This window comes from Grammomys surdaster, unplaced genomic scaffold (assembly GCF_004785775.1).
Source record: "Grammomys surdaster isolate TR1022 unplaced genomic scaffold, NIH_TR_1.0 374, whole genome shotgun sequence".
Taxonomy (NCBI): domain Eukaryota; kingdom Metazoa; phylum Chordata; class Mammalia; order Rodentia; family Muridae; genus Grammomys; species Grammomys surdaster.
In genome coordinates, this window is record NW_021604793.1 from 737449 (window position 1) to 749943 (window position 12495).

The window sequence follows — 12495 nt, forward strand, 5'->3', positions numbered from 1 at the left end:
CAGACAGTTGTGAGCTGGCATGTGCGAGAACCAAGCCTGGTTCTTCCATGAGAGTTCCAAGTGCTTTTGATAATGGCGCCATCTCACCAGGCCTACTCTGAAATTTTTCATATCCCTTCTGATTTTTGAGTTTGAAAAATGAGATAGACTTTAGTCGATCTGTGAAGTCTTCTCTGTTCAGGATGCTACAGATCTGAGTTCTCAATCCGTGGGAACCACCGTGGGCAGAGCTGAACTTGCTAAACATTTGACATCTTTCTGAAAATGGGCAGAAGGTTCAGCACCTTCTTCCAAGGTCAGTAAGGGGCAGAGATTCGGAGTTAGTTATCACAGGGTTCTCAGCTGGACTGCCAAGGTCCCTTCCTCCCCTCTCTGCAGAGAAAAAGAGGAGGCAGTTGAAGAAAAGATTGGTTCTCTGCTCCTCCCTTTCTCTCCCTGTTTTCCTCACACCCACTTCTCCCCCACAGCAGCCTTCTCCCCCACAGAGACTGGGATAGGACAGAGGGGGGCGGAGTTGGGGATTGAGGGCTTGGAAGCCCCACAGTGCCCTGTATTTGTAAGAAGCCTTGGCTTGGGTAGCTGTGCTGGTTTATGCTCCTGCTGGCATCCTTTAGCAGGATGATGGGGACACTGGGGCTTTGGACACTGCTTCCTGCAGCTGCACAAGGTAAGTATCTGTAGAGAGGAGTGGGGTCTTTACGCCACTCAGCAAGGGAAAAGGTGTACTCAAAGCAGCAGCCATCCGTTTGAAACAGGCCAGTGGGCTGGATGAGTGAAGAGGGAAGGTAGAACTGCATGTTCCCATGGTGAGGCTCAGACCTCAGGACCCTGCTGACCCAGTGTCCTGTGCCTCTGCTGTACTGACCGGGGATCTAGACATCATGTTTTGTCTATCCTTGGCTGCTATTTGTTTTTGCCTTCACTCCCTTCTTGACTCCCCTTTCTTCACCTTGGACTTCAGTATCCTCAAACAGGAGGACCTGTGTGTTCTTTGAGGCTCCTGGAGTGCGGGGAAGCACAAAGACACTGGGAGAAGTGCTAGATGCAGGACCAGGTCCTCCAAAGGGTATCCGCTGCCTCTACAGCCATTGCTGCTTTGGGATCTGGAATCTGACCCATGGCCGGGCACAAGTGGAGATGCAAGGTGAATGATAAAGTACATGGTGGGTGAGAACTAGGGTAGGGGAGAGGCTAGGGTAGGGGAGAGGTGTCTCTAGGTTAAGGGAGGCAGCGAAGAGGAGGGGGAGAAGTGGAATGTGTAGAGGGAAGATAGGCATGTCAGATGCCTTTGATAGAGAAGGGATTTGTTCTCTGTCCCCAAACCTCATTGAACTCTCTCTCCTTCTCCTCCTTCCCTTAATCCCACCCCTTCAGGATGCCGAGACAGTGATGAGCCAGGCTGTGAGTCCCTCCACTGTGACCCCATCCCTCGAGCCCACCCCAGCCCCAGCTCCACGCTCTTCACATGCTCCTGTGGTACTGACTTCTGCAATGCCAATTACAGCCACCTGCCTCCTTCAGGCAACCAAGGGGCTCCTGGCCCCCAGGATCCCCAGGCTACCCCAGGTAGTAGCCTTCCCCATGGTACTAGAGCCCACAGTGGGCAGAAGCATAGGTCAGGGTGAGAACCAGGGCCAGTTCTCACCCCACCCCCGCCCAAACTTTCCCTCCTCCTGGCCTTGGAAAGTTGGTTGCCCTGGTGACTGGGAGATAAGGGGGCTTGTGACCAGCATGGGGGTGGTTTGGAAAGCAAGCTCTTTGAAGAGAGGAGAGGTTCAGTGCTCACCCACATGATTCTATCCTTGCTCTCCAGGTGGGCCCATCTGGATGGCATTGCTGCTGCTGGGAATGTTTCTTGTGCTGCTGCTGGGTAGCATCATCTTGGGTACTAATGTCTCCCACCCTTCCCTTATGATCACATGACCCTACCCCAAAGGTCCAACCCTTCTCCAGGCTCTGCTGATCCCCCAGGTCTGGGATTTTTTTTTTTTTTTTTTTTTTTTGTAGATCTATATTTTCTCTTGCAAGATGCTCCCTTCCCACTTAGCCCCCTTGACCGGCTCTGTCCTGTGCACCCTACCCTAAACTAAGGCTCTTCGCTTCTTTAGCCCTGCTACAACGAAAAGCCTGTAGAGTGCAAGGTGGATCAGACCCGGAGCCAGGCTCAGGCAGAGATTCCAGTGAGGAGCTCCCGGAGCTGGATGAACTGCGCTTCTCCCAGGTGCCCCAGAGAAGGAGGGTGGGCTCCTGTGGCACTCCCGGAGGTTCTGCTGTAGAGGAAGCCTGGCCCTGGCGCTAGACTTGAGGCCCACACTCAATGCAGTGTCTCTACTAGGTAATCCAGGAAGGAGGTCATGCAGTCGTCTGGGCCGGGAGGCTTCAGGGTGAGATGGTAGCCATCAAGGCCTTCCCCCCAAGGGCGGTGGCCCAGTTCCGAGCTGAGAGAGCTGTGTACCAGCTGCTAGGCCTACAGCATGACCATATTGTTCGCTTTATTGCTGCTGGCCAGGGAGGCCCTGGCCCCCTGCCCTCTGGGCCTTTGCTGGTACTGGAACTGTACCCTAAGGTGAGTACCAAGGAATATCTGTAGCCTGTACTATGCACTATGCCTATGGGGTGCTACGTGGCGATGGGGGCCTCACTCACTCATGTGTATTCTCCTGCCTCATACTTTCCTTAGAATAAAATACATATACATACATATATATATACATACATACATATATATATATATTACTGTACATTATATATTTATTATATATTATATATGCCATATAATATACATAATAAGATATATATCTCTTTTTGAGACAGTTTCTCAGTGTACCCTTGGCTATCTTGGAACTTGTGCTGTAGACTAGGCTAGCCTTGAACACACAGAGATCTCCCAAGCACTGGGATTAAGGGCATGTTCCACTCCTGCCTGGCTAAAAGTGGGCCATTGTTAAATACATATCCAGGAATAGCTTTCTAAACTCATTCCTATGTCCACTTAACCAATATTTGTAAACTATGTGGCAAGTGCTTCTAGATGCTGAGAAAAGCACACACAACGGTTCCCAGTTTTGCAGGTGTCGTAGACTAACGGGTCATAGAAAGGGATAAACACAAAAGGAAGTTGCAAATGTCAAGTGTGCTGAGGGATGGGGCGCTGGGAGCAGGAAGCAATAATGATGATAGATTAAACCCGAGGGACTGTCAATATGGTGCAGCAGCTAAAGATGCTTACTTACTGTGCAAGCCTTGAGTATCTGAGTTCAGTCTCCAGAACCCAAGTCAAGGTAGAAGGAGAGAACTCTACAAAGTTGTTGTCTTAGTCAGGGTTTCTATTCCTACACAAACATCATGACCAAGAAGCAAGTTCGGGAGGAAAGGGTTTATTCCGCTTACACTAATACATTACAGTTCGTAATGCGTATTATGAACTGGAACTCAAGCAGCTCAGGAAGCAGGAGCTGATGCAGAAGCCATGGAGGTGTGTTACTTACTGGCTTGCTTCCCCTGGCTTGCTCAGCTTGCTTTCTTATAGAACCCAGGACTACCAGCCCAGGGATAGCACCATCCACAATGGGCCCTCCCACCCTTGATCACTAACTGAGAAAACGCCTTACAGCTGGATCTCATGGAGGCATTTCCTCAAGGGAGGCTCCTTTCTCTGTGATAACTCCAGCTTGTGTCAAGTTGACACACAAAACCAGACAGTACAGTTGTCCTTTGACCACCAAAATGAACCCTGGTGTGGCCTCCCAAAGACTCCCCCTCCAGTAATAATTTTAAAAAATGTGTGTAGGTGTTTCATCTGCATATATGTCTGTGCACTGTGTGCATGCCAGGTGCCCATGAAAGTCAAGAGAGGGTATTAGTTCTCCTGGAACTTTCAGAGTAGCTGTGATATGGGTACAGGGAATTAAACTCCAGTCCTCTGGAAGAACAGCCAGTGTAACTGCTGGGCCATTTCTCTCAGTTTTAATAAAAAGAAAGGATGTATGTGCCCTGAGGTGAGAGAGTAACAACATAAAGACAAGGAAAGTTGGTTAGTAGGACTTGTCTATAATCCCTGTACTTGGGAGGCTGAAATGAGAGGACTGAGGTGAATTCCAGGTTAGCCTGAGCTACATACAACCCTGACTCAAAGAAATAAAACAGGCCTGAGTGCAGTGGGACACACTCTAAACCCCAGTGTTTGGGAGGCAGAGGCAGGCATATCTATGTAAGTTCAAGGTCAGCCAAAGTTACAAAGTAAGACAAAATAAGACAAAAGAAAGTAAGAGTGAAGAGGAAGACGTAGGCAGAGGCGGGGCCACATGGAGCCGGGGCCACATGGAGCCGGGGCCTGCTCAAGACTAGGGTGCATTTCAAACCCTAGGCGAGGTTCTAGGTGCTTTGAACATATTCTCATGCTTTATCTTCAGAAGCATACTACAAGGTAGAAATTGTACTCATAGAAAAGGAAACTCGTTTGTTCAGGGTATGGGACTTGAGAGTCTGGCTCCTCACTGAACTGCTGCTATCTCCTGTTTGTCCAGTGTCAGCACCATCTGTTCCTTCAAGTGAGATCTCCGCCTGGTGCCTTCGCCCTAATTGTACCTCAGCTCCTAACCTGCTTAAACGCAGTGGTTCTCTCCCAGGCTTCATCAACCTTTACAACTCTTTTATTGCTGAGATCTTGAGTTCTGAAAAGTCCCCCCTTCACCATGTTCTTCTTGGGCCTATTAAAAAAATAACTTTTCAGCCTGGGGATATAGCTTAGTCAATAAAGTGCTTGCTGTGCGTGAGTGCCCGAGTTCAGTTCTCAGAAATACATTTAAAAAGCCAGATTTGGGGCAGGAGAGATTGTTCAGCTGTTAGGACCACTGGCTACTCTTCCAGAGTAGTATGCTAGCTGTCACAGTTGCCTGTAACTCCAGCTCCCGGGGATGCAATGCCCCCATCTGGTCACTAGGGGGCACCTATGCGTGTGTGTGTGTGTGTGTGTGTGTGTGTGTGTGCGCGCGCGCGCGCGTGTGCGCGCACGCACACACACACACACACACACACACAAAGACACAATGCCCATACTTAAATTTTTTTAAGCTTATTTTTATTTATGGGTGCTCCTCTCTCTGTGTAGGTATGCACACATGGGCTTGGGTGCTCTGAGATTAGAGACACCCCCTGGAGCTGGAATTATGTAGGCATTTTATTGCTTGATGTGGGTCCTGAGAGTTGAACTCTGACCCACTAGAAGAGCAGTATGACACTGAGCACTGACTCACCTCTCTAGCCCAAAAGTAAAATAAATATTTGTTTGTTTGTTCGAGACAGGGTTTCTCTGTGTAGCCCTGGCTGTCCTGAAACTCACTCTGTAGACTAGGCTGGCCTCAAACTCACAGAGATCCACCTGCCTCTGCGTCCAGAGTGCTGGTATTAAAGGTATGTGCTGCCACACTTGGCTAAAAGTAAGATAAATGTAAAAAAAAAAAAAAAAAGAAAAAGAAAGAAAGAAAGAAAATAGGAGAAAGCCAGGTGTGGCGGTGCACATCTGTAATACTAAGAAAAAGGAAAAACAGAAAAAGAAGAAAAATCCAGCCATTGTGGTACCCTCTCGGGAGGTAGAAATAAAATTCTGGGCTTGCTGGCTAGGCAGCCTACCAAATGAGCTCCAGGTTAGTAAGAGAACCTGTCTCAAAAAAACATCCACAGGCATACAATTCCTTCTTGTTTGCTGAGCTTCCTCTGGCTTCCACACGTGCTGTCAGTCATGGGTGCTAGAGCCTGACATTCAGTTCATTTCTATATTGTGGCATTTATTAAATTCTCTTCTTCTATCGTGCTTCCCTTTGCCTGAGGCACAGTGTTGCCTGGGTACAACCGTGGCATACCAAAGGTGATCACCATGTTCACGAATGGCCTATTCCCAGTTGCCCCTGGAGCTCCATTGGCTCCACATGTCTGAGTAGGCCTGTTACCCCAGGTTACCCCAGGTCAGGTGATTTGAGGGACTGACACCCTTGAGCACCTTTGTCCTGAGTCCTCTGAGTCATCATATGACAGTGACTCTTAGACCGCCCGAGGTCTACTTGGATTACAACTCCATTTGTGTCTTGCTATCTGACCTCGAGAAAGCTGACTCAGCATCCGCCGACTCAGCATCCGCCGACGCTCCACCTCCAGCCAGTGTGGTAGTTTGTGCCTGTGCTGCTGGCACTCAGGAGGCAGAGGCAGGAGGATCACTGCAACCTCGAAGGCAGTCTTGTCTTCATAGTGATGTCAGCCAGGGTTGCATACATAACGGTGAGATCCTGCCTAAAAGAAGCGGGAAGGGAAGGAAGAAAAGGGCCAGTAAGGTGGTTCATGAGTAAAGGTGCTTCTACTGAGCGTGAAGGCCTGAGGCAGTCCCTGAACCTATTCTGTGAAAGGAGAAAACCAGCCGGGCGGTGGTGGCGCTTGCCTTTAATCCCAGCACTTGGGAGGCAGAGCCAGGCGGATTTCTGAGTTCGAGAGTTCGAGGCTAGAATGGTCTACAGAGTGAGTTCCAGGACAGCCAGGGCTATACAGAGAAACCCTGTCTCGAAAAAAGAAAAAAAAAAGAAAGGAGAAAACCAACTCTAGTAAATTGTCTTTTGACCTCCACACGTGCCATGTACCATGTGGGTACCCACATACCCAGACACAGATAAATAAGTGTACTAATTTTTTTGAATAAAGGAAGGAAAGAAAAAAAAAGAAAAAGAAAAGCCCTACAAAAATCAGGGTTCTAAGCTGAGCGGTGGTGGCGTACGCCTTTAATCCCAGCACTTGGGAGGCAGAGACAGGTGGATTTCTCAGTTCGAGGCCAGCCTGGTTTACAGAGTGAGTTCCAGGACAGCCAGAGATACACAGAGAAACCCTGTCTTGAAAAACCAAAAAAAAAAAAAAAAAAAGTCAGCGTTGTCAGAATGCCTTCACGTTGGGGTCCTCATGAGGTCTATAGGAGACCCTGTTCTAAGGGTCACAGTAAGTACCCAGTACTACTGAATTAAGCTACTTTTCCCCCATGTCAGGCCTTAACTAAAATTATAGTTTGTGTGTGTGTGTGAGTATGTGCGTATGTGTGTGTGTGCGCGCGCACGCGCGCCCTAGCATGCATGCGCTCTACTGACTTGTTCCTGATCCCCTTCCTTTCACTTCCCAAGTGCTGGGGTGGCAGGCACGCAGTACCACACCCAACCAGAGTTACTATTTTTGCTGTCACTTTGATGATGCTTCCACTGTCTGTAGTGTCTTGACCTGGTTCTGTCATGGTGTCTCTGTCTGCTGGGGAGGTGCGGCTGGTGTGTGTGGGGTCTCTCAGTCGCTCTCTGCTCCCTGGAATGATCTGTGTGCCCTGCTCCTCCCTCTGCTTTTCTCCAGGGCTCCTTATGCCACTACTTGACTCAGTACACGAGCGACTGGGGAAGTTCCTTGAGGATGGCTCTGTCCCTGGCTGAGGGCCTGGCGTTTCTCCATGAGGAGCGATGGCAGGATGGTGAGTATCTCGAAACAGGGAGGGAGGCGTCAGTAGCCGCACCGATGAGTCCAGTTCTCCCTCCGCTTAGGGGAGAAGGACTGCACCAAGCAGAACCGCATGACCTTTGCCCACAGGCCAGTACAAACCAGGTATCGCTCACCGAGACCTGAGCAGCCAAAATGTGCTCATTCGGGAAGACAGGTCATGTGCCATCGGAGACCTGGGCCTTGCCTTGGTGCTCCCTGGCCTTGCTCAGCCCCCTGCCTTGGCACCTACGCAACCTCGAGGCCCAGCTGCCATTTTGGAGGTGAGTGCTTTTTGATAAGTGTGAGACCTGAGATGACAATGGCTCTGATGACCTCATACCATTGCTGGAATGGGGGAATGTCTGGACCAGAGCTGCGAGACAGGTTGCCATAGAGGTGATTCCTGGTACTCCACGTCTTCTCCCAGGCTGGCACCCAGAGGTACATGGCTCCAGAGCTTTTGGACAAGACTCTAGACCTGCAGGACTGGGGCACAGCTCTCCAGAGAGCAGATGTTTACTCTCTGGCGCTACTTCTGTGGGAGATCCTGAGCCGCTGTTCCGATTTGAGGCCTGGTAAAGTCTCCGCCCCAGAGTCCCACCTACCAAATGCTCACACGCCTTCCGTCCTATTCCGGAAGGCTATGACCTTCCCCAGTTTTACCACCTAGGAGTCTCCTCACCAGCGCAGATTAACAGTTTATGTCTATACTTTTCCCAGACCAAAGACCGCCACCTTTTCAGTTGGCTTATGAGGCAGAACTGGGCAGCAATCCCAGTGCCTGTGACCTCTGGGCCCTGGCGGTGGAGGAGAGGAAGCGCCCCAACATTCCATCCACTTGGAGCTGCTCTGCCACAGTAAGAAGCCACAGGCTTGCTAGCTGGGGACCGGGAGCAGGGGCTGAGTATGGATTTCAAGGACTTCTCTGCTACAACCAGACCTTCTCCTCCTATCCTGGGCCTCAGTTTACCTTTTCTTCTACAAGTCTCACACAATTGGTTCCGCCCACCCAAGACACACACCTTCCTGTGGAGCCTTTTTATTCCTATCCCCTTACTCCACAGTTAGCTCTGTCCTTCAGACATCTCCTCCAGGAAGTCCTCTCTGACTTTTCTCTTACTCGGAGCTCAGCCCCTCTTTGATAGTGGCTCTTCAGGTACAGTGTACCCCAAAGTTAAAACCAGTACCCCATCAGTTTGTACTATGCAGCTGTGTTTGTGCTGTGGACCAATTAAAGCTAGCGCTAGGTATAACAAGGTCAGAAGGGTCGTTTGATAGTGAAAGCCCGGATCTCTTCACAAATGGTTTCCTGAGGTGTCCCTTCTCCCACTTTCCTGCCTGACATTTCTACCATACTAGTATCTGTTGGGTTGGCTAATGGAAGCTACACAGTGGGTGACTAAGAGAACGAAGAGTAACTTTCCATTGGCACGTAAGTTGTCAGCCTGGATTATCCTTCAAGGAAAAGGTAGACCCTTTGGAAGATATCCAAGGACTCTATCACAGGGAACAAACTTAAGGGGCTTGACTTTAGGGGATGGGGCTCAGAGGTGATCCACAAATGGGGTGTGAAGTCAGGAGTGGTGGGGCATGCTAGGATCCTAGCAAGGACTCCGTGCATAATGGGATGGAGTACGTGGGAGAAGCGAAGACTGGAGATGTCTACTCTGGGGTTGGCCAGGCCCACCATCTAGTCTTTCCCTCCAGGACCCCAGGGGGCTGAGGGAGCTCCTGGAAGATTGCTGGGACGCAGACCCAGAAGCACGGCTGACAGCTGAGTGTGTGCAGCAGCGCCTGGCAGCCCTGGCTTACCCTCAGGTGGCTTCCTCCTTCCCAGAGAGGTATCCTGAGAACTGCCCTGCAGCACTGCAGCACTGCTCTGGGGCTCTCCCCTGCAGGCCTCAGCAGAGTTCTTGTCTCCTCAGTGTTCAGCAAGGCCCTGGCTCTAGGAGTCCTGAGCCTGTAGGTGCCACTGTTTAGGTGTATGTAGATGAGCAGCCTGTATGAACTAGTTATACAGGCCGACATACGTGTGGCCGACATGCACATGGCCGGCATGTGTGTGGCGAGATTGCATGCCTGTTGCTGTCACTCTCTGTGGGTTCTAACCCACAGGGTAGATACACTCAGGAAAGAGAATAAAGCAAGATTCCCACTCACTCTTCCTTTCCACCTGTGTGTATTTACTTCTTTTTAAAGGCCTATTCATTTTATTCATAGTACGTGTGTTTCTCCCTGAGTTTGTGTGTGCCACATACGTGCAGGAGGTGTTGGAGGGCAGAAGAAGATCTCAAAGCCCCTGGAACTAGAGTCACAAGCAGTTGTAAGGCACCCTGTGGGTGGGTGCTGAGAACAGGTCCTTTGCAAGGGCAGTAACTGCTCTGAGCTCCTAAGCCATCTCTTTAGCCCTTTATTTATTTATTTTTGAGGCAGGGTCTTACTGTGTAGCCTTGGCTGACCTATACCTACTACTCAGTATATAGCCCAGGCTAGTCTCAGACTTGCAACAATCCTCTTGCCTTAGCATCTTGAGCAATGCTTGAGACACTAGCATTTTTTTGTTTTTGTTTTTGTTCTTCGAGACAGGGTTTCTCTGTGTAGCCCTGGCTGTCCTGGAACTCACTCTGTAGACCAGGCTGGCCTCGAACTCTCGAGCTCAGAAATCCGCCTGCCTTTGCCTCCAAAGTGCTGGGATTAAAGGCGTGAGCCACCACCGCCCGGCCCAACATTTATTTTTGAAGATTTTATTTGTATCATTTTAACTCTTTCACTCTTACACAGTGTGTGTGTGTGTGTGTGTGTGTGTGTGTGTGTGTGTTCGCGCGAGTGCTGTACATATGGTCTCAGATGCCTGCAGAGACCAAAGTCATTGGATACCCCTGGAGTTGGAGTTTTAAGCCACTTGAAAGAGATGCTGAATACTGAACTCTGGTCCTCTGGAACAGCAATGTATGCTTTTAAATCTCTAAGCCATCTCTCTAGGACCACCAGGATTAATTTTCACATGGTAGCATCACCTGCTGAGCACTGGAGTAGTGGTCACAATGAAGCCATTGTCCTGAGGCCATTTAGATAAACATCACTTTCTTTGTTTATTAAGAAACAAGTGTTGTTGCCATTAGAAGTGATGTTTATGGGGCCTAGAGAGATGGCTCAGCAGTTAAGAGCAGTACTTGCATTTCCAGAAGACTCAGATTTAATTTTCAGCATCCACAAGGCAGCTCACAACTGTCTATAACTCCAGTCTTGGTAGTCTGATGCCCTCTTCTGGCTTCTGACCGTACTGCATGCACATGATGCACAAGCCATACATGCAGCCAAAACACCCATACATATAGAATGCAATATTTTTTAAGTGATATTTACGGGTTGGGTATATAGCTCAGTTGCAGACACTTGCTTCACATGTTTTGAACTCCATCTGTTAGAACTACATGTACTGAAGTGCATATTTGTAATCTTCATCTTTTACAAAAGTTCTGAGGGCTGGAGAGATGGCTCAGTGGTTAAGAGCACTGACTGCACTTCCAGAGGTTCTGAGTTCAAATCCCAGCAACCACATGGTGGCTCACAATCAGATCTGTAATGAGATCTGATGCCCTCTTCTGGTGTGTCTGAAGACAGCTACAGTGTACTCATATATAATAAATAAATAAATCTTTAAAAAAGTTCTGAGAGTTGTGGCTTGCTCTTGTTATTCTAGCACCTGAAAGAGGCAAACATGGGATGATTGCTTTTCATCCAAGGTCAACCTGAGTCATACAGGAGGACTCTGTCTCAAAACAACAAAACTGAAAGTGAACTTCCTTATTTACCCAGAACGATGCCATGAAACAGCATCTGCTGAACACATAGAGACCCCCTCTCTTATCTATCTTTCTACAAAAAAGAACCACAGGGTGTGGTTCTAGAAGCTGGCAGCATTGAAGTATGGAGCTAGGACTTCCTCCTTTTGTTCTCTGAGGTCTTTTTGTTTTTTCCAGATAGAGGCAGAGTTTCTCTGTGTGACTCTGGCTGTCCTGGAACGCACTATATAGACCAGGCTGGCCTCAAACCCGAGATTCACCTGCCTCTGCCTTCTGAGTGTAGGGATTAAAGACGTGTGTCACCAGCACAGGGCTCTCTCTGAGGTCTCATGCAGGGTTGGCTGGCCTCAAATTCCCTAAGAAGCTAACATATTCCTTGAATTCTGATTCTCCTCCTCCACTTCCCAAGTGCTAGGTTACAGACAAGGCTACCTTAAAACCACCACCACCAACAAAACCCCACCTAATTGTACTCACCGACCTGTAACCTCAAACCAATGCTAGGGACTGGAGAGATGGCATTTGCTTCTCATGCACAGTGAGTTCAGTCCCCAGCATCCACATGACCTCTCACAACCATCAGCAACTCTGATTCCAGGGCGGTTGATGACCTCCGCTGGCATCAGGCAGGCATTTGATGCACATATATTGAGGCAAAAACACTCATACACGTTAAAAAAAATCTTAAAATTTAAACAAAACAAAACAAAACATTGAGAGTTTATCTCGTGGGCTCGGGGTCCTTTGCTTGGAGCTGGCCCTGCCCTAGTTCCGCCCTCCGGAGCATTTCCACTGTGTCTGCATTTCACCTGTATGTATTTCACAACGCAAAGCTATCTCTAAAAGGCTCCGCCTGGCGGCCAGCGCAACCGTTTCCTCCTCGTTTAGTTGGACCACAGCGATTGACAAGTCAATTCTCCAATCATCATGCCGAGTGACCAGCTAATTATCAACTAGGTCACAGGGGCGGTGCGGAAGCATAGAATGAATAGGGGTGATCAGGAAGTGCGAACCCAGATTGGAAGAAGGACAGAACCAGGACCGGCGATCTTGGGAAGGTGACAGGGTATCTGGCCTCTCAAATTCCTCTTTCCTGTTAGCTGGGCCAGGGATCCATCATTTATACCTGAGAACTAGGAACTCCATTTTCTCTCTCTCTCTCTCTCTCTCTCTCTCTCTCTCTCTCTCTCTCTCT

The 12495-nt window shown here is 49.1% G+C and overlaps 2 protein-coding genes across 6 annotated transcripts in view; both read left to right on the forward strand.

Moving 5' to 3' along the window:
- The first annotated feature begins 561 nt into the window (after nt 1-561).
- Amhr2 (anti-Mullerian hormone receptor type 2) lies at nt 562-9653 on the forward strand. 3 transcript variants are annotated; one of them, XM_028781151.1, is made up of 11 exons: nt 562-667; nt 962-1144; nt 1375-1566; nt 1814-1885; nt 2109-2221; nt 2336-2566; nt 7372-7486; nt 7603-7775; nt 7922-8069; nt 8215-8351; nt 9202-9653. In XM_028781151.1, the coding sequence occupies exons 1-11, from the start codon at nt 592-594 to the stop codon at nt 9472-9474; spliced, it is 1713 nt and encodes a 570-aa protein (XP_028636984.1). In that variant the 5' UTR covers nt 562-591; the 3' UTR covers nt 9475-9653. The 3 variants fall into 3 exon arrangements, with proteins under 3 accessions (XP_028636984.1, XP_028636985.1, XP_028636986.1); XM_028781152.1 differs by lacking the exon at nt 9202-9653 and having other exon boundaries at nt 599-667; nt 7922-8088; nt 8238-8469; XM_028781153.1 differs by lacking the exons at nt 7922-8069; nt 8215-8351 and having other exon boundaries at nt 599-667.
- A 2616-nt stretch (nt 9654-12269) lies between these two features.
- The window catches only part of Prr13 (proline rich 13), a 3268-nt gene continuing 3042 nt past the window's right edge, over nt 12270-12495 (forward strand). Inside the window, exon 1 of one of the 3 annotated variants that reach the window (XM_028781123.1) lies at nt 12270-12366. The gene's annotated coding sequence lies outside the window, so the exon portion shown is untranslated. The remainder of the gene's footprint in view (nt 12367-12495) is intronic. The other 2 variants (XM_028781124.1, XM_028781125.1) reach the window with 2 other exon arrangements.